At 56.0% G+C, this 21,279-nt stretch overlaps 1 protein-coding gene across 4 annotated transcripts in view; it reads left to right on the top strand.

The window, feature by feature from the left end:
* The window catches only part of PLCG1 (phospholipase C gamma 1), a 50,408-nt gene continuing 29,129 nt past the window's right edge, over positions 1-21,279 (top strand). For all 4 annotated transcript variants that reach the window (XM_072879226.1, XM_072879223.1, XM_072879225.1 and 1 more), the window contains exon 1: positions 1-294. In XM_072879226.1, coding sequence (XP_072735327.1) covers positions 93-294 — 202 coding nt within the window. In that variant the 5' untranslated portion in view covers positions 1-92. The remainder of the gene's footprint in view (positions 295-21,279) is intronic.

Below are 21,279 nucleotides of genomic sequence, written 5' to 3'. Positions count from 1 at the left end.
GGCGGCGGGCGGGCACGGGGCGCGGCGGGCGGCGCTGAGCGCGGTGGCGGCGGCGCTCCGGGCGCTCCCGCTCCCCTTTGTTCGCGGCGCTGATGGCGGCCGGGCCGGGCAGCGGCCCCGGGGCGCCCAGCGAGGCGGAGGCAGCGCACCTCTGCCGCAGCCTGGAGGTGGGCACCGTCATGACCCTCTTTTACTCCAAAAAGTCGCAGCGACCCGAACGGAAAACTTTCCAGGTGAAGCTGGAAACGCGGCAGGTCACCTGGAGCCGCGGCTCCGAGAAGATCGAGGGTGCCGGTGAGTGCGGGGGGGACGCGGGCGGGCGGACGGACACGGCCGGCCGGGAAACCCGGGCAGGAAAAGGGCTCCGGATCCCTCGGGGCGATGGGTGCGGGGCGGCGCCGGCCGGAGCCGTCCCGGGGAGCCGCCGTTCGCCGGCTCGGCAAGCGGGAGGAGGAAGGGGAAAAAAAGAAAAACTGACCCAGCCCCTCTGCGCCCGGCATCCCCCCGCGGCAGCAGCTCGGGGTGGCGGAGAAGGTGTCCGGTGTCCCTGCCCGGGGCCGGCTCCGGCCGCGCGGTAACCGGCTGCCGCGGGGGATGCGCGGGCCGGTACCGCCATGGCCGCCCCCGGCCCCGGCGCCGCCTCCCAACTTTCCGCATCCCTCTTCGGCATCAAACTTCCCCTGGGATAAGCTAGGCGCCTTTTCCCGGGTGGTACCTTGGCTAACAGCACCGAGAAGCCGTAAGGAGCCTCAAAAGGAGGCAGGATTAGTTTGAGCCCTTTTGGGGTTGCATCTCGGAGCAACAGGTGAGGTGAAACGGAAAGGGCAAAAAGCAGGAAAACCAACCCGAAATACTGTAGCGTTATTCCCTCCTCATCCCGTCTCCCCTTCGCGCCTCTGCCCCAGGATGGTGGCAGGGGGTCGGGTGGGGCACGCTCAGCGCAGGGCCGGGTCCTGCAGACCCCGTCTGCGGCGGTGGGAGCAGGCCGGGGCAGAGCAGCCCGTGCCGGCTTCGGCTTCCCCACGCACGAGGTGGACCTCTAGCACGAGGAGGGCAGGGGAGAAGATTCGTAAGAAATGTGAGCGTAAAACCACAAAGATGGGTGGGAAGGGGAGCGCAGGGAGGCCCCGCACTGGGAAACTTTTAACCTCGGCGTTGGTTTCCTAGGTTACTGCCGTTTCTCTTAAATTACCTTTCCCGCCCCCACGCGCACCAGCGCGAGGACAGTGTCTCTGTTCGATGCTGGAGGCGAGGAAGAGGGGACGCGCACGAAGGCGATGTGACGTAAGTCCTGGCGCTGGCCTTCGCGCGGCGGCGTGTTAGCGCCGGCCTTCCCCGCGTTGAGGGATGCGACTGGGGCGCAGCGAGGCCATGGAGGGGTCGTCGCCTCTCCGGGCAAGTGCTGCTGGCCCAGGTGGAAAGGCTGGATGCGGTTAGTATTGCCACGGGGCTCAGGTGAAGAAAGGAGTTGGAGATGATGGTCGTGTCTCTGTGGCAGGACCACAAAATGCTGGTGCTTCCAGTTTAGGGCTTTGGTTTGCCTTAAGACCCTTGGAGTCCTCTAGCTTCTGCCCAGCGGCGTCTCCAGGCAGATCTGGGAGGAGTCTTGGGCTCTGTTAGCATCACCGGGATGTGAAGCTCCCCCATACCTTTCCCAGAGTGGCTTCTAGGAGCTTTGAGGCAGTGGGAGAGGGAGGAGAGTGCGGAGCTCCATTGGCCCTGGGTTTAAGTTGTTCTTAAACTAAGGCAAAGCACCCGTTTGTTTTGCTGGCAAGGCACTGGTTTCTGGCAGCGTCTACAGACCGCGTGGGTCCGTGGCCCACAGTGGGACGGAGGTCCCCACTGATGTCTACACGGGTGATTGTTCCTGTGGGCAGACCTAAGCATGTGCTGCAGTCCTTGTAAGGCTGGGACCTTAACTTCAGGGAAATTTAGAGAACTTTAACTTCTGTACCAAAACTGGCAGTAACAATGATGATAATGTCATGGCTGCAAGGACTTCTTGTGCTGTGCAGACAGCCAGGAGCAGATCAGTAAAAGCAGAGAGCGTGTCCCAGGGACTGAGAAGATCAAATTAAAAAAATAATAAAATCCACAGGTTTCTAGCAAAAGAAAAGCAAGAGTTGGGGAACACGGGACAGCCAGTTCCCTTATGTTCCTTTAAATGTCACAGTGGAAAATTACCTGGGGCTCCTCTGCTGCGCCGCAGGCGAGTTGGCCGGCTGGTGGCCATGGGCTCTGGGTTCCCCAGCACATGGCTCCAATGTGCATGGTGTTCCCGCGGTGCGTGCAACCCTCCTGAGAGGCAAGATAGGCCGTGCTGGAGAGAGAGGACATTAGCCTAAAGAGCTCCATGTCGTCAGCCCCATCTCTGATGCCGGATGCTTTCCCCGTGGCCTCCTCTCTGCACCTGAGCGTCTCACCCTGTCCTCAGTCCCCTCCCCTGGTGTCACCCAGCAGCCTGAGCAGCACCCATCCTCTCACCCCTCTTCCTTCGCAGGGCTGAGAAGTAGAGCTTTGCTTTAACACTTCCTGGACAGAAGCGTGGGAGCTCCAGGTGGAAATATCGGCTTGTGTACACAAATAGTGACTGTGTATCTAGACAGGCGAGGCAAAGCCACGCGATCAATGGCCAGCAATACTAGGTTGTTGGCCAACTTCCCTATTTTTATCTGGATGCGCTTTCTGGGTGGAAAAAGGATGCCTGGGAAAACCCAGGTGTGTGACAGCTCCACTTCACGTGGCAAATACACTGATGTATTCCCCTCCAGGCTCATCCGCCCCTTGAAGACCAGCCTTTACTGGCACAGTGTTCACATGGCCGTGATGGGAATCAGAGGAGGAAGTGATCTGGAGTCAAGCTAATTGCTTTCAGTGCAGGGTAGTTTTAACCATGAGCAGCGACTGACCCAGTTCTCTCCATGAAGACAAGCCATGTTGGCGTGGGGAGCCAGAGGTTGGAGCTGGCAGGAAGATGTGGATTTGCTTTTCATAGTGGTACTGGTTTGGCCCTAACTTGCAATATGAGTAGGGCCATGAGCAGAGGAGAGCAGCCAGCTGTCAGGAGGTGAGATGTTCCTTCACATGGAACAGCATCTCCACCGGACAATGTCTTGGGGTCTACAGGTCGAAGACTGCTGTGTTCATGGGTCAGTCCTGAATGTTCTTGTGTTTCTTGAGATACGGAGACCAGCAAGGAGCTTCAGAACCCCCTGGACACAAGTTAGTTGTCTAAGTAGGAATGATCCTGGGTTTTTATCCATTTCAGAACAGGTGAGTATCCATGGTATATCACATACAGAGGTCTCGGACTCAGGGCACATCTGTGTAGATGGCCATGTCTTGGAGAAGTATCTGTCTCCATGAGCACCCCAGCATGGAGAATCTGTGCTCCTTTCTCTGCACCTGGTGGGTTTTGCAAAAACGAGATGTGTATTTGTCCCAAGGAGGGGTGGGCAGTGCTGGGGGACCTGGCTCCATTACTGACCCTGTTGGGAAGAGCACAGCCCCCATGGCTGCAGCTCGGGAAGCCTCCTCCTGCGTGGTAGGCAGTGCACGAGGGGACAGAGGGTCAGTTGGCTCGTCTCCAGGTGGCCTCAGGCACGTGGGCTAAAGCTGCAGTGTACCGGGAGGAGAGAGCTTCTGGGCACAGTCACAGTCATCATTCCTTGGTGTGGTGCCGCTCGTTTCAGAGCTTCAGCATCACTGTGGGTGTTGTCGTGGAGCTGCTGCCTCCCCAGGATCTGTGGGTGCTTGTCTGTCAGTACTTCTGATCTCTTCTGAACTCTGGGTGATTGCAATAGTCAACCAGTTGTTTGCCTTCACCTTCATGAAAAGCTACGTTTTGGTGGTGCTTGGCTTTCTGGTGCATGCTGACCTGGAGCTTAGAGGGGAGCAGAGCCTAAGCAGGCTTCAGGTCTCCCCACTGCTGGAGAGGAGCGTGCCTGGAGGAAGGTCCAGGGAAACCCCCGTCCTCTGTGCCTTTGATGCCTCAGCAGCGGTGTGCTGTCAGTCTGACAGCTTCTCCCTGATCGAATGGGTGTGTGGCTGCCAGCTCCACTGGCCATGCTGCTTGTGCTCGGAGGTGCTGGGACATCTAAGTTACTTACTGAAGCGAGCAGGATCTGAGCTGGCCTCTGGAAGGAGCGTTTGGCACGTAAGGACAAAGCCCTTAGTGTTGAACAGCATCTCTTAACAGCGGTGAGATTGGACTGGAGGGATGCTGACCGGGGAGCAGCTTGTGTTTGATGGGTTGGGTGGCATCACCACGCATGCTATAGATGTACGGGCAACCAGCCAGCCTTGTTGGCCACCATCAAACTGCCCAGCCTTGCCTTCCTCCTGCCCGCGAGCTGGGAGGTGTTGGGGTTGTGGTACGTTGGTGCCGAGAGGAAGGGAGAGCCCTTGCTGGTGTGACAGCCCTCTTCTTCGTCCCCTTGCGTTGTGACCCTCGTGTAGCGCTTTGTGAGCGTTGCATGAAGAGTGACCTTGTGTGTTAATTGCCAGCGTGCGTCTCCCACTCCTCCCCTCCGTGAGCAGCTCTGACTCAGCAGCGGGCAGAGCAGGGGCTCCAGCCAGCTGGGCTCCCAGATGAAGAACCTCTTCTGTTGGAAAGGACCCATCTCCTGCTCTTTGTTAAGCTCCTCGGCTCGCTCCAGAGCGCCATGGCTCTCCATGAGCAGAATCAGCTGAGGAACGGGGAGGAGGGGGCGAATTTGTCTGTGCAGGAAGCCTTTTGCTTTGAAAAGCCATCACCTCCTTCTCCTGTACTTTTTCAAAACTCAAACTGTGCAAAATCCAATCCTGGTTTGTGCAAAAAAAGTCATTTTTTTTCAATTAATATTTGTTTGTGTCCAAAAGGGTTTCAGCCAGCTCTAATTACCAATGCATTGCTTTCTTGCTAATCAACTCTGCAGAGGGCCTGGCTGTTACGATGGGAAGGGCTCTAATAATTTTCTATTCTTTTTGTTAATCACCCAAAGCAAAGTAGAGCTAATCCCTCGAGTCAGTTGTCTTTTATGCATTTTTTTAAACTTCCTGTGTTACGTAATTCTTTTTTTAATATAAAAGGCTCTTGCATTCATAACTTCGCATGCTGGGGGGGTTATAGGCCAGCTTCTAATTGATCTGTTTGCCTTGAAACACGTCAGAAAATTCAGAGAGTTTGCTCAGAGAGCGAGCTGAAAATTTGGAGCAGATGTTTGTTTTATAGGGGAGCGAGAGGGGAAAAAAAAAACCACCTCGAAAAAACCCTGGTTGCATTCTTGCTTTCAGTGAAATGAGCTCAGTCCCGTGGAGGTGGAGAAAAGCCGTCGCCTGTGTAAAAGAAAAGGCAGGAACTGTAAAATATTAATACAAAGTGACTCTGAAGGGTGGCTCATACTCACCTCATCCTTTCCAACTACCTGCCTCTTTCGTTAGTCCACCGAGGCACAGCTTTTTTTTTAATTATTATTTTATTTTCTTGAGGCCATCTGAATAAGCTGAGGGGCTTGGAGCTCCTGAGAAGCAGGCAAGCCAGAAATGGCTTTCAAGGATGAACAGACTTCAGAGTCAGATCGTCTTGGGGTGCAGGACGGCTCCTGCCCCGGCGGGTCCCCCTCCTGCTCCGCCACCCCACGGCTGCGGGATGCGGTCCCCTGGGAGGGGGGGAGCTGGCTCCCGAGGTGCCTCGAGCAGCGGGGTGCAGAAGTTGCTGGTGTGGGAAGGTGGGAGCGTGGCTTGTGACCGTCGTAACGGTTTAAGCTTCCCCTGCTGAAGCTCTGCTGTGGGAGTTTCTTGAGTGAAGAGGGTTTTTTTCTGTTGTTACCAGTCCCCTTCCTGCTTACGAGGATACTTGTGTTAAACTGGGGAAAGCGAACAAGCTCTACTCTGCCTTCACCTCCAAACTGACACAGCCTCTTTCCCTCGCTTTACATCCCTTTGTCATCTCCTTTCTCTTCTCAGTAGCGTCTTCCAGGAGGAACAGGTTAGAAGACCCCTACTCATGCAGTAGTAAGACACGTCACAAATTACCTCCTCCCTTGGCATCTCAAAAGCTTCTCTGCAACCTAGAGAGCGCCTAGAGGTTAGCCAGCCGGGAGACCTGCGCTCCTCTGTGGTACCTGCACCCACGTTGTCCATCCATCTGGTTCCTTCGTTTGCCAGTCAGCCACGTTGAAGGTATTGGCTTATGGGTTTTAAGCTCACTAATTAAAACGTGCCGGAGAGGTTTGGCGTAGTGTCGGACTGATTACTTCTCAGCTACGCCGAGGGCCTGAGCGCTCCAGGTTTTTTGGGGCAGAAGCGATGCAGCTTGGCTTTCTCCCTGCCTGCTAGGAAGGCAGGCAGCCACGTTGGCTGGACGCCACGTGTGGTGAGAGGAGCATCTGAGTAAGCTGGATCTGAACATCTGGCTTTGCAGAGGAGCACCTCGCGTGCTTGGTGCCATCACCTCCCATCTCCGGGGGCAGTTTTGTTGCGGCATTTCGTACAGGACTTGTAATGTGCCCCATCTCCGAGCTGAGCCAGCAGTCGCCAGCCCAATCTGTGAGCTTTTTACTGCTCTCTGTTTTAACTCCCTTGCCTGCACAGCAGGGCTAGTCATTCTTATCGGCGAAGCGTTTGCTCGGCTCCCTTATCTAATCACGGTGGCATGCACTGTGAACATCCCGAAGATGTGCCGGCTGTTAGCGATGCCCATCGCCTGTCCCTGCGCGAGCAGGCGTGTGACCTTCTGCATATCTTGCAGATTGCACGTGGAGGAGAAAAGGCTTGCCTGCAGTCTCAGCAGAAGGCTGGGGGGGAGTCGGTGCTAAAGTCCCCGTCCCTGAGCAGTGCTAAGGTCCCCATCCCCAAGCGTTGCATGTGGTAGAGCAGGCTTGACTCCCGAGTTGTCCCAGGGGTGCAACCTTCATTTAATTTCGGTGGTCCTGGGAACTCGGGCACTGCTCTTTGGCTGGGACCTTCCCCTCCAGAGAGCGCTGGGACTGTTGTGTCCCTTGGGAAGTGACCCAAGTGACACCGCTGCACTGTGATGGGCAGTCTGGCTGGGATGTAAAACTTGCCAACGCTTGGGATGGAGCAGGAGCTCTGTGAATACAAGTGCTCACCTGAGACTGCCTTACAGTTTTGGCTACATCACACAAGCTTCTGCTTGCGTCCTGCCCTGACCAACTGCGGCAGCTCAGCCCGTGGATGGTAACTTCTGAAGCTGCTGGAAGTGGAACATGTATGATTGTGTGTCCATCTCCTCTGTCTCTGCCAAAGTGGGATCCCCTGGGATCGGTGTTGCGAACCGTTTGTGCCAGGCCATGAAATTGGCTGGCAGGAGCTGTGAGACTTCTTCCAGATCAGCCTGCCGTCGAGCATGGTGATTGCCAGTCCTGCATGGCTGTAGAAACACAGTGGGACCATGCTGCTGGTGGGCTGTAGCTTGTGAGATGAAGAGGCCAACAGCAATAGTCTCTGCTTAATGGCAGGTCAGCCAAAGGCTGGGCTGGTGGTTTGGGTTCAGAGGTGCGTGATGGTGCTTCTCGGAGCCGGGTGGCCTGGCTGGGGCTGCAGCGAGCCTCTTGTGCTGTGTCCCCGTTCCTGAGCTGTTGCAGGTTGGGTAGGACCTCCTGTAAAGCTTGCGATGGAGGCGGGGTGCGGGGAGTCCAGGAAGAGCTTGCAGCATGTGGCGAGGAGGTGTGGGGCTTCGAGTGCAAAAACCCCATGCAGCTCTGAGTTTAAACCATCGGCTGAACCTTCTTATACAATAAAAGGAAATGTCTGAAGTCAGTGGAGGAGATTTTATCCCCCCTCCCCCCCACCCAGTGTGCTCTGAGGTTTAAGGGCAGTAGAAATCAGTGGGGCTTAAATTTTGCATCCTTACAATGCTTTTGAAGTTACCCCCCGCATCTCTCCCTCTTTCCCATGGCCAAACAAGCTTGGAGAGCAGATGGTGGAAGAAAATGATGCTGAAATAGAGCAACTGGAAGGATACCTACCTAGACAAGGATAAAAGAAGAAAGGTTTGTGTGTTCAACAGATACCTGCAGCTGTATGGAGAAAACGGTTTGGTATCTGACAGCCAGGGATGCTCACAGAAACCTGCGACTGTCCCAGCAAACACGTACCTGCGAGGCTTGTCGGCTCGCTTGGTCGCGGTGTCTGCTACTGCTGGCTCTCTCCTGCCAGTATTGCGTATGAGATCAGTTTAATATCTAGCACATCCTCTGCGCAGTGACTGTATCCTGCCATGCACGGGGGTGGGTGGGTGATCTCATGGCTTTTCCTCTGCTCCGACGTCCCTGCTCATCTGTTCCGCTGAGCGTGGTTTCTCTACCGGAGGTGTTACATCAGGCAGCGGCAGGAGGGTGTCTCTCAGACCGGGGAGAGCCCCCAGGAGGGGGACACGGTGACAACGGCCATTCCCGAAGGGACTCTGCAGTGCTGGAGAAAGGTTTCCTTCGAAATGGTTTTAATCTTTAATTTTTGAGGATTTTTATGTTGCACAAAGAGCTGTTTTTCATGGAAAAATACTGCTTTTCTTTTTCAAGCTTTTTGACATTGATTCAAATGAGAAACCTCTTCATTTCTGAGAATTTTCTGCCTTTCTGACAATCCCCCAGCACTTGGAGCTGCAGGCAGGGCTGTCTGCTTCTGCCTGACGGCTGTTCTGGGCTCGTCCCTCCTGTCCCAGCTCTCCTTATCTCTGGGCACCCTGCTGCCTCTTGATATATCCTCATCGCATATCAAACACCTTGATATATCAGGCAGCGGGAGGACACGTGTTGTGCTCACGTGGAGTACCCTGAGCACCCAAAAAGTAACAGCCCAAGGGCTGGAGTCTCTAGCAGAAGCTGGCAACTCGAAATCTGTAGAAGTCAGCAGAGCTTTACGAAGCTGACAGCCATATGAAGCTCCGAAAAGTCTCTGTGATTTTCAAATTGCTTTTCAGCTCCATCTCTGCTGCCTGTGTGGTCTGGTGGCTTCTCAGCCCGATTTGGAGCTGGGGGTCCTGAGTTGAGCTGGCTGGAGAGCTGTAGAAAGCCTTCCAGAGTCGGGAACGGACCTCTCCCTTGCTTTCCTCTGCAGCTCCTACCTTCTGTTTGCAAAAACTTGTGGTTCTGAGGTTTCGGTCAATTGTCTCTTCTTGTGCCATTAATACGGTGCCCCGATGCACACCTGGGCACCCGCAGGCAGGCAAACCCACGTCGTTGTTTTAAAGATTATCCCGGCAAAGGTTGTGGTCCAGCATGTGAGCTTCCACCAACGGGATGCTTTGCTGAGCTGACTTTGTCCGCTGCCCTTGAGGATGAAATGGCTAACAGCCGTAGCAGAAGGGACAGGACCATGCCTTACAGGTTGTTTTTTCTTCCCAACTCATTACAAACGCATTTATTTTTACTTTTTCTTGGAATGTAACTTTTTTTTCCACCTTGACACCTGAAATCATCACGCCCAGAGCCGTGCTGGCTCGTGTTTGCAGCTCAGCCTCTCTGCTCACCACCGGCCTTTCCCGTACAGGGGTGTGTGCAGGATTGCTGCCTTCCTGCAGATGTGGTCGCTGCTGCCTTGCCACCCGTGGCCCCTGGGGGAGCGACCCGTGGGGTAAATTGACCTCAGGGACTGAGGTTGCCTTGGGTTGCCCGTTCCCTCTAGCTTCAAAACTCATCACCCAAGAGCTGGATGCGTGGTCACCGTGCTGTGGTCCATCCTGCTGTGCTACTGGGATCGTGGCACCTGGAGGGATGGGTGCGGGAGGGCTACTGTGCTCTTGGCGGCATGCAGTGATGCTGTGGCTGCTCTCCTGCCTCCTGACACCGTGAGCTGCTCCAGCACAGTGGTGCCCTGCTCTCCATCTCTGCTGGAGCTCCCCAATTGGCTCTGCGGTGTGCCCTGCTCCTCTCCTCCCGGGCTTGCGCTGTGCAGGGCCCCATCCTGCTCCATTTGAGCATCTATCCGTGCTAGGGCCAGACTGGCCAGGGCTGGAAATCGTTGTCACCAAGAGGGGACGTCAAGGAAGGCTGCCGCGGCAGGCTGTGCCCCACGGGGACGCTGGGTAGAGCAGCTGCTTGAGAGTCTTTTTCCTGTTTACTTGCTCCCAGAAGTGTCGGTGATGTGGTGATTAAAGGACATCCCTCCTGCGTGTGCTGGTGTGTCCTTCATCCCTCCTCCTCGCCCTCTCTAGAGGGTGTCTCCGCACATGCGGTCCCCAGCCCGTAAGCCAGGTTGGGATGGCTGCGGGCGGGGGCTTGGCTGTGTTGGGAGCACGGCATGTCCAAGAGGACTTTAACCCCCTTGGCAGCCTGCCCTGTAAATCTGCGCCCCATAAATCTGCTTTCCAGCTGGTGGAGAGGTGGGGTGGAGGCTGGCTTGGTTTGTTTGCTGAGCGTTCAGGCGTCGCCTGACATGGTCCTTCTCGGCGCAAGCGAAGGGCAAGGCTCTCGTGCTCCTGGGCCGCATCAGAGCAGAAGCAGAGCCTGCTGCCTCGTCTCTCCGAGCTGCCGTGCTCGGGTACCTCTGCCAGTGCCCATCCCATAGGCATCACTCGTCCACCTCCGGGATCCCGCGGTACTTTGGAAACCCCCCTCTCCTTTGAATCTGCAGTCCTTGTCCTGCTAATCCTTGCCAGCTCACAGCCTTCCTCAACTTCAGAGGACCAAAAAGCTGTCCCGGGTCCCAGAGCAGACCCTGAGCAGTGCTGGGCTCCCCAGGCTTGCCGGACAGCAGGGAATTGGCTCTGCTGGGACACAACTTGGCTCTACGTCCCAGCAAAGCCGCAGAAATTGTTTTATGGGTTTGGTTTCCCCCCCCCCCCATCGGTGTCTCATGTGTCATTTAATGCCTTGTGTCAGCCTGTTCTCAAGGTCTTGCTGCTGGTTGGAGTATGGTCCCTGTAATCCCCAGCAGCTCAGGCTCTGGGGCATGTTATGAAAAAGCCTAGAGATGAGGGCATGAAATTTTGGAGCACTGGCGCGTTGGGTTTGGTATGAACCATGGAGCAGGTCAGTGTGCAAGCAGGAGGTCTCCAGTTCTGGGGACCAAATAAATCCCAGGTGAGGTCATTAAGAAAAAAACCAAACCCAAGTGGTAGAGGAGCCTGGTGTGAAGACCATCACCAAGAGCTCCTGCTTCTCCCATGTAAAGTGAAGATAATGTCTCCTGCTAGGGCGGTGTGTGGCTTAGGTAGTATCTGCTCAGTGCCTGGAGATCTTCAGTTGGATGGTGCTGTAAGAAGATGCCATTGAGTATCAACCATACTCTTGCCTTGGCCATGGAAGGTGAAGCCAGCACCATCAGTGGTCCCATCACGGTTAGTGCAGATAGAGCAAAACTGGTGAAAAGGGAAGAGGAGATTCATTGTTTCCATTTTTAACCACTTTGGGACAGAGTGGGTTTGATTTTGCCAGCAGCCGCTCTGGTAACTCTGCCTCTTTCTCCGGTTCACGGTGTGGTGGGTGGAAGGGACTCGCGTGGAGAGTCCGAGGAGGAGCGAGGTGACATGAGGAGGTGCCTCAGCTACTCCCTGCGTTATCGGTGGAGACGGTACAGCCCTCTGGGGCCCCTCCCGCAGATAACGGCACACATCGGGAAATCACATCTGTGCTTTAGTGAATACTCAGTCCTTCAAAACAGCTTTTGAGTTGAGCATGGTGTGGGAAGAGGTCAGGCTGTTGTGGTGACCTCAAATGGCTCAGCAGATGGGATCCTATTCTTCTCTTCCCAACTTTACCCTGACACTGAAGAGCTCAAGCCCTGGTAGGGACAGGAACGAGCCATCTCCCTGCTGCCCATTGAATGTCCTGGCCAGCGGTCATCTTTGCTGTTAAATCACTGTCATGGAAACTTGATTGCATCGACTGGTGGGATGGATGAAAACTGAGTCAGGGCATCTGAACATAGCTGGCATTGGCTGCCAGGGTGACAAATCTTTTCTGTCCTTCAGTTTTCACTCCTCGCCTTTGTACCCTGTCCTGGGGACAGTGTGTGGTCAGTCTTGTCTCCATTTGCTCTGTGGTAGGGCGTGACTCCCCGGGCATCAAAGAGTCATGAAGGCACCTTATGTTGGGTGCAAAAATCCCCAAAGAGCTCCAAGGAGAGTTTGCTACTGTTGGACACCCAGGTCCCCAGATTCACCTCCGCCAGGGCTTCCTTGTTGGCCCCACCAAGCTCCCGGCTGTTATGCTGTGGGCTGGTGAGCTGTGCCTTTGACTGCCTTGTGCGCTCAGGAATGGCTGGACTGCCATGTCTGCCCTTCTTTCCTGCTTGTTTTTTACCAGTCTGCTGGGTCCCATCCCCTTCCCCTCCCAGGCAGCACTGGCAGTGGGTAGGAGTCCTCCAGCTGGCTGAGAGTCTGGGCGCATCAGCGACCCTGTAAGCTCAAGGAGAGGCATGCGGGGATGTTGCACCGCAGTGCTCCCTGTTGGGCCCTTCGATGGGAGACACCCGCGCAGGAGCAGCTTTCTCGAGCATCTCACCCCCTTCCGTGCCGAGACGCAGCGCGGTGTCGGGTGCCCCCATCGATCCGTCCCTGCCCTCTGCGGTACCTCTCGGGTCTCCTCACCACAGTGCGTCTGCCCGGGAGGGCGGGAGAGGCAGGCTGGAGGAGCTGGGCTCTCAGATCTTCAGCTTCCCCCATCCTCCCACCGTTTTACTGTGCTCCTGTAAGGTCATTATATTTCTCGCCCAGGCAGGGCTGAGGGGGATGGAGCCCTCGCTGCCATTCAGGAAAAAGGTCACCTTGGGGGTGGCTTGCAGAGCCATCCCTAGACAGGCTGTCTGTCCAGAAGCACCGGTGCCGAGCTTCCCCTTTCCATTTGAGTCAGTGGAAGCTTGTGCCTCTCCAGCAGCCCAGGCTGATGACTGAAGGGTGGCTCTGCAGGCTGCCACCGGCCTCATTTCATCTGGGGAAGGGACACGGACTTCTTCAGAGCAGCATCTGTGCAAGCAAAACTGGGGCTTTACCCTAGCTGGAGTTGCTCTGCTTGTATTTGGGGTGGGAACGTGCTCCTGTGTCCTGCATGGTGAAGGTGCAACAAGTCCAGGGCTCTCATGGGTGCCAGCCTCGCACGTGGGAGTGGATATGGCCAGCAGCCCTGGATGCCCAGCTTGGGATTTGGCACAATCCAGAAACCCCGGTACAAAACCCCACAACTGCACACAGACAAAATTTCCATGGAGGACAAGAGGGAGCCCCGAAGCATCCCAGGAGGAGGACCGTTGGGGCCCTCACCTGGTGTTTGCCATCTAGCTGCCTGCCTCCATGAGCTCCCCACCACTGCCCTCGCAGGACTATGCTGTAGGGACAGGGTGACACGTCGCTCCCTCCCCCAGCATCGCTGGTGTCCAGCAAGGGGGGATGTTCATGCTTCCCAGACCCAGCACTGAGCTGGGTGAATTCTGCACTGTGAACTGTGACTCTGCTTTCATACTTGGCAGACTTAGTTGTGCTGCTTGGGGTTCACCCCTTCTCATGGTGGCTGTCCTAAAACTGGGTGCCTGCACCCTGCTGTAGACAGATAAAATAACCTCTAGGAGGGACCCCAAACTGCCAAGTGTTGGATGATGGGAGGGTATCCTGGGGGGGGAGATACCAGATGGGCTCGCCCTGTTCTTTGCTCTTCCCAAGGTGTTCCCTGCTGGCTGCCCCAGAGATGAGGTCTGGGCCAGATGTGCTCTCTCCAGTAGTCGTGGAAGAGATGTGTCTCCTAAGAAGTTTCTTCTACCTTGTGCACTTGTGTAGGGCTGGACTGAAGAGCCCATCCCTCCTTGGACTGCGACGGGAGCCCCAGTGACTAGCTTGCATGGGATGCTCCGTTTCCACTGACATGGGAGAAAGCTTTGGGGGAGACTGCGAGAGCTGGTACGAGCATCCCGTACGAGAAGTTCATCTGCTCGAGGAGGAGAGCCTGGCTGTGGGACCGGGGCAACGCTTGCTTTTTGCATCCAGCAAGCTCCCCTGTGTGCCCTGCAAACAACCCTGCCAAAGGCCCTGCCAGGAGCAAAACAGCCTCAGGGGAGAGCAGCCGGGAGAGCAGAGAGCCGATCCCTGGGGGGGTGCGGAGGTGTTCCCTGTAATAACCCTGCTAATTAACTGCTGGCCATTAGCTGGCGTTAGGGCGGGATGCATTGGGGGATGTCTCCTACTCCCCTTTCTTCCAAGCCTCTCTTCCTCCCCCTCCCCATTGGAGAGGCCTTGGCTGCAGGTGCCCAGAGGCAGAGCTGCTCGTGGGACGGGGAAGGAGCTGGGGACCGGGGGGCTCCTGGTGCTTCACCAGAGCCTTGGGCTGTGACTGCAGCAAGCGCCCGTGTCTCGGGATTGGCGTCCCACCTCTGCTCCTTTGCTTTGTTTGGTGTTGTGGTTTCTTGCCTGGCTTTGGGATAGACATACTGGTGTGGTGTTTGTAGCAGAGCCCAGTGTGCTCTGGGCTGATAGGCTCCCCTGGTGACACGCTCTCCCCGTCCCCACAGCTCCAGGGGTACAACCAAGGGGGCTGTGCAGCGGAGGCTGGGGAAGGAGCCGGAGTGCTTTGCGCGAGGCCGTGCAGCCCTCCAGAGGTAAAGACGGATCCAACGCCACCTTCTCAGCTGTGCTGGGGCCAAGCGGTGGTGATGGGCACGGTGGCAGTGCTGGCATGGAGGTGGCTCCGGCCAGGTGGGTCTGAGCGTGGAGTTGTCCCTGGGAAGGCTCGGACCAGCAGAATGGAAACTGCCAGCCTTTACATCCCTGGTCTGTGCTGGGCTGCGGGCAGAGACGGTGAGGCAGCGGCATGCTGCTTCGCTCACTTGGGGGATCAGCTTTGTTTTTTAAACTCGTGTTTTCTTGCAGCTGAGAGTAAGCAGGAGAGATGTGCTGACGATACAGGATAGGCAGCTGCCAGCCCACAACTACCTCTGCTTCTAGCATCGGGAGGATGTTCGTGAGCTCTTGAAGGCCACCTGCATGAGGCTAAGCTGGTGGAGCAGCAAGGTCTGGGTCAGCCTGGGGAGAGGTCCACAGTGCCGTGTAGGAGCAGGGTGATGCAACATGGGCGCACGGGATGGAGGAGGGAAGGGCGGTTCCTCGCATCCTCTTCTCCGACCCTCTTCTCCGACCCCAGCTGCGTAGCATCTCCTAATCTCCCTGCACATCTCCCCTAGTTTCCTCTGCAGTTGATAAGGATTCTGGGGGGGGACAGGGGAGGGAGGAGCTGGAGCTCAGAAGCCGCAGGACACGTGGCCCAGGGGCGCAGCGGAGGCAGCGGCAGCCGGAGGCGCGGGCAGGAAACTCCGGTGCCCGCAGAGCAGCTGCGCGGAGCAGCCAGCACGTCCCTGCGTGCCCCGCGTGGGCTGCCCGGTGCGCGCTGCCGGCGCCTGGGCAGAGGTGCCAGCTCCCAGGGCGGCGTTTAAGCTCTCTGCCAAATCCTCCTGCTCTGCGCTGATTGACGGAGATCGTTGAGAGGTGAGCCAGGATCTGAGTCGAGATCCAGGCTAGTCCCAGTCATCCTGGCTAACTGGGAGCTTCCTGTTGTCCCATCTTCAGCCCACTGAGCTATTTTTTTTCCCAGTATCTTCTCTCCCGAGGTGCTCTCTGCACGGATGTTGCTGCTTCTGGGGTAGAGCTAACGTGACAGTTGCTTCCTAGCAAAATGCAGTGGCTCGGAGCAAAAATTGCTGTTTGGTGATGCAGGTAGCAGGTGAGATGAAGCAACTTGCTGGAGCAACCTGAGACACAACTGAGCTGGGTCTGGAGGGGAAGATAGCTTTCCCTGCATCTTTCCTGAGGCAGAAGTAGCTGCATGTTGCAGCAGCAAGAGCAGTGGGACCCAACGGGCCCCTGAGCACGAGGGCGGCTGTGTCCCTCCCTAGGACAGCAGTGGGGGTGAGAGAGCTTTTTCCAGGGGTTTTGGTGCCCCACTAAAAGGGCAGCATGGCCATTTTTAGTTCATAGAGGACGAGGGATTCGCTGGGGCACAGGGCACTGCTGGTCTGCTGGTTTGGTGTTTATGTTGGCCTCCATGGATGCCTCAGCCATGCCTCCTTCCCTCTGAAAAAGTAGTAAGGTCAAATTAGAGGCCTCAGCTGGTTTCTTGTTGTCCTGTCTGGATAAGCCATCTGTTAATGGCATGGGATTGTCCTTCAGAAACCTGATAGCTGATGCACAGCAACGCCGATGGCAGGCGCGGCAGCGAGTGCGGCTGGGAGGAGGATGCAGTAACCCCATCACCGCGTCTCTGTGCAGAGACGTTTAATTCACCGTTACACTGTCTGCCTTAGTCTCCTCTATTAAGGGAAGCTTCTGGGGTTGAGAGGTTGAGCTATCGTCACTCTGAAAACCTATACTAATGAGAGACACATGGCTCTTCCCTCTGAAATATGTTTCTAATCGGTTGGGGTTTCCGCTTTGCTTCTTGCAGAGGAGATATAAAGTGTGGGACCCCACTTTTTGCGTTCATTATGGGTGCAATGTGCGTTTTGTAAGAGTTGCCTTAATTTTTGCAGTCCAGCCAAATTCAAGCTCAGATAGTTACTGTCTGCCCGATTCCTCCGGCATCCCTGGTGGACGTGGGGATGGGTCCGTGTGGGGACAAAAGCCAGGCTCGCCTGGAGCTTTGCAGGCAGAAGGGGCTTGATAAATAGCGAAGGGCAGGCGACGGGGCTCCAGACTGCAAGGTGCTGAAGGCTCTGGCCCCCGTCCAGCAAAGCACTTAGCGCACGCTCGACCGTTCCCCTGAAATCATGGGGGATTTTTGGTTGGTTTTTTTTTGGTTTTTTTTTTGCTGAGCGGTGTCTGGTTGCAGTTAGCAAATCCAAAGCGTTGAGCGGGTGCGGAGCAGCCCCGGGCTGGGCAGGGTTGCTCGCAGGGTGATAAACCAGCTGGTGAACCCCAGCAGGAGAAGGCTGGCTGCACTCCTCCTCCAGACTCCTGCAGCTCTTGATGTCTAGTGCTGGCCTGAATATCCATTTCAGGGGGCTTCCACTGAAATACTAAGAGAGAGATGGCACTACTTTGTTCTCCATGCTATTGCATAATAGATTTATCTTATTTTTACCCACATGCACGAGTCGTGCCTTTTTTTCCTCTTTGTCCCTTGGCAGCCTTTCCCTGGGGCCTGACCGCCCATCACCCCTTCCAGTGATGGGAAGCCTAGGGCCGACCACAGGGTTGTGCTCAGTGGGATCCACAATGTTAAATAGCAGGCAAACTTTTTTTTTAAAAACTCTTTTTCTTTGCCAGAGTGAGTAGCCTGGAGGCTTTTCTGCTGCCCCGGGGCAGGATCAGGCCATGTCAGCCAGCAGGTCAAGCTGGGCTGGGGGTGACCATGTGGCTGTCACTGCACTGTTTGTCCCCAGAGAGACGCACTGCCCTGAGCCATGCTCGTCGAGGGGCTGGGTGTTTTCTTGGAGGCTGTCCCCGCTAAATCCATCCTGGAAGGTAATCTGGGCTAAACCTTCTTTTTGTCAGCTTTTTTTTTGTTTTTTTATTTAATCAGTTTTACAACTTTCCAAAAATCCTCTGGAGGTGGAGATTTTGCAACCCTCCGAGTCCGTTCCAGGGTGTCCTTATCCTTACACATTACAACACCCTATCCATCAGCGGTTAAACAAGGCTTGGATGAAATTTCGGTTTTAAATGACTTCAAGGGTGGATCTGGTTTTCATGTAACCAGAGGGTAATTTTTTTTTTTTTTTTCTTAAATGATGTGGGGGGTGGATCTGGGGTCAGCTTTTTCTTTCTGATGCAACCCGCTCCTGCTGAAGGGAAGGCTCTTTGCCCAGAAATGTGACCATGTCCTTTTTTTTAAGTGCTAGAGGCAAGTGGAGGGCCAAGCTTTTCTGCTGGTGGTAGGCTGGGGGGAAGTTTGGGAGGCTGTGAAGGGCACAACCTGTTTGCACGGCCGCGGCACGGCTCAGCGTGCAACGTGGAACCATGTGAGGAGCTTAGAGCATCTCCAGGCTGGATGGGCTTTGCTGCCTCCTTCCCAGAGCCTCTCCTGGCTGCTGCCTGCACACCCGCCTGGGAGGGCTGGAGGACGGCCAGCGTGCTCCAGGCCTCCTGTCTCATCCGCTGCTCATCTGCCCTTGCTTGCTGCTGGTCCCTGCCCTGAGATCTCAGCCCTGCCTGACCTCAGGGGGGTTTATGTTCCAGCAGAGAGCTTCCTTCTACCTCTGCTATTGCTGTGGCACCAAGTTCTTCCTCCTCCTGCCACTGTCCGCATGGGATGAAGACCAGTTTCTACCTTCTGCAGTGACTGCTGCCTTCCACAGCATGGTCTGGGAGCAGGTGGCTTGGGGAGGAGGAGATGTGGCTCACCTCGGTGACAGGGTGCTTACCTTTGAAGGATTCATCCTGGATTACCTGCCACTTGTTCCTCTGCCTGGGCACGCGTATGACCCGTGGTGCCGGGGCCCCACCAGGTGCTCGTCCCCTAGTCTGTGGCCACATCCCTGGTAGGTCTTTCCCAGCAAGGAACCACGGTGCGGACCCATGGTGGGACTCATGGGCCACTGTCATGGAGCCCGCGCCACCACTCACCTGGGGAGCTTGCTGGTGCAGAGGGCGGCGGAGCCGTGGTTAGATGTCATTTCCAGCGTGCCCTCTGCAGTTCTCCATTCAGTGCACTCGTGGAGAGCCTCTGCCATGCTTCCAGCTCGCCTCTACTCGTCTGCCCTCTCCTTTTTAATTTCCACTCCCTGCTCAAGGCTGGCTGCCAGGTTCCCCTGCCTGCCTGCCTGCCCTGGGGGATCCGGGCTCCCCCCACAACCCTCCCTGCAGGTTTGCAAAGCCGCAGGGCTCTGCCCGGGTAAACGCAGGCGCTGGCGAGCAGATCCAAGTGCGTGGGATCTGCAGCCAGTGGCACTTGCTGCAGCAACCACGGTGGGAGCAGGCTGGGGGGGATTAAAAGACGAAGGTGGCCCAAGCCTGGGAGGGCAGGGAGGCTGGCACGGGCGCCGGGTTTCCTGTTTACGGGCAGGAGGGCGGCTGGGGTGCGCGGAGATGGCTGTGTTTGACTTGGGGCTTTTGCACGCTGTGGTGGAAATAGTTACGGGTTGGAGTTTGGTTTATTGTCTGGAATAATGTGCCTGGCCCCGGCGGTGGTGGGGACAGGCAGGAGGATGGGGAGAGTGGTACCTGGGCGTGGGAGAGAGGAGTTAGTGCGAGCCAGGGGAGGGCAAGGGGAGATAGGGTTTGTAGGCTCTGCCTTCATTGCCTGCAGGCCCGCAAGCTGGTCGCAAGCTTGCCTGCAGCCTTCCTGCCAGCAGCAAAGCTGAGGCTGAGCAGTGCTCAGCCCAGGCTGCAAAACCCACCCGCTCGGCTGTGCGCTCCTGCGGCAGCGGCCCTGGCTGGTGCTGTGCAAAGCTGGGGTTACCCTCAGGACCTGCAGCAACTCACGGCACTGACACGAGCAAAATCAGCTAGAGAAAACTCCAGCGAGACCGCGGGTGTAGCGAGACGCCTTCATCTCTCCTTCCCCCACGCACGGTGGCTCCCATCCTGTGCTGGCAGAGGGGTGCTGCAGGGAGGGCCTGGGGGGGACAGAGGCAGGGGCTGGGGCAGGGAAGCAGCGTTTCGGCACTTGCTTGGTCGGGATGGTGACATTTGTGCTTGCTGTGCTTCCTGCTGAGAGTCATTTCCTTCCATGCTGCAAGGGGGCCGGGAAGGTGTTCGAGTCAGTGGAGACAGTGCCGTTCAAGAGGCTGATCTGCTGCTCTGCGGCAAGAAGAGGGCTGCACAAGCCAAACCGTGAACCGCCTTCTCCCCAGCACATGCAGGCACGTTTGGGAGGATGAGAGAGATGAGCAAGCAGCTGCAAGCATGTGTGGGCTGGAGGTTTTTACCCCGCTCCCTCCAGGCGCGTCGTCCTCGCAGAGGCTGCCCTTCACCCTAGGAATTCCCTGCGTGCTTCTGTCTTTGAGAAGTGCCTTGCTTGCTCCAGGGCTCTCTCCACTGCGTGGATTTTAGGTATGCAGTTTGGAACAATAGCTCTGTCTTACTTACTAACCCGCTGGTGCTCCGTGCAGCGAGAGGTGAGTGCAGGGCATAGTTAGCACGCTGCGGCATCCTGAAGTGGAGACGAGACGCTTGCAGCGTGATGCAAAGGAAGGCCATTAATATTCTGGCACCTTCCTTCAGTAGTTATTGCCTGGTAAACTACCATGAAAACCCAGCTGCCAGTTCTTTCCCACTGTGTTGGTCAAGCCCTGCATCCTTCAAAGACAGGATTGGTCTTCAGCCCTGCTGTGCATGTCCTGGATGCAAAGACCTTAACTGTGATATGTTTTTTTAAGGGCTAAATAACATGCTGTGTCACTAAGGATGTGAGCACATGGGCAGGTTACAGCAGGGCACGCTAACGTTTGAACTTCCAGCCAGCTCATTTCCAAAGGGTAGGTGATGCCTTTAAAAAGTCACACCCTTGCTTATTTTAGGGAGCTCGTCTGTCCTCCCTTTGCAGCCCCAAGGAAATGGGTCTTTCTGTGCTCTTGTCCCGAGTTGATGAGCTTTGGAGGGTTATTGCAGTGGTCACTCTGGATACCTCCTGCGTCAGGCAATGAGCAGGCTGCCGTCCTCTCCAGATGCGCACCCATGGTGCTGCACGGTGTCTCCTGCCAAGAGAGGATCCCGCGCTCCTCGGGTAGGGTTTGTGAGTCTCCCCAAAGTCAAGCCCTGTGTCTGGTTTGCCGTGGTGTTCGTTTGCACTGAGCATCATCTCTCGCAATGCTGTTCAGTGCTGTCGGCTGCTGCTGCGGGTGATGAGCAGGTCACATTTCTGTCTAGTTTTAAACTGCAGTAAATTGAAATGAAAGGCGAGTCGATCCACAGTGAGTGCAGTAAGTGGAGTTTAATTGGGATGAATTACACGCCAGGTTTGCAGTAATCTTCGTCCCGCATTGCTCAGAAGCATCATCTGCTTTGGAAACGTGACTCAGAAATGTTGTTATTTGATTCCCCCGAGCATTTAAGAAACTATTTTTCCAGGAAGCAAAGATTCTTGGGTTTGGTTTTTTTTTTTTCTTGTTGCTGTTGTTGTTTTCTCGTTGTTTTATGGCAATGAGAGTCCTTTCCCAGAATTTCCTCCGGGGAGGGAGGCTGTGAGATGCTCCCTTACCAGTTTCTCTTCAGCTCCTTCTCCTCACTTGGCATGTAGTGCTCCGGCATGCTCACAGCTGCCCTTTGCAGAGGAGCACAGCTCTGACGTAGCTGGTTGGAGTTATCTGCTCCTCTTCTCCACAAGCCACAGCTGAACCTGCCAGGATGATGTTGTAGCTGCACCATCAGATTCACCACCCACACGTGTAGGCAGGCAGGTCTGCCTCCTCACCAGCCCC

This window comes from Ciconia boyciana, chromosome 14 (assembly GCF_034638445.1).
Source record: "Ciconia boyciana chromosome 14, ASM3463844v1, whole genome shotgun sequence".
Lineage (NCBI taxonomy): Eukaryota > Metazoa > Chordata > Aves > Ciconiiformes > Ciconiidae > Ciconia > Ciconia boyciana.
This window is presented reverse-complemented; position numbering and strand designations above follow the sequence as displayed.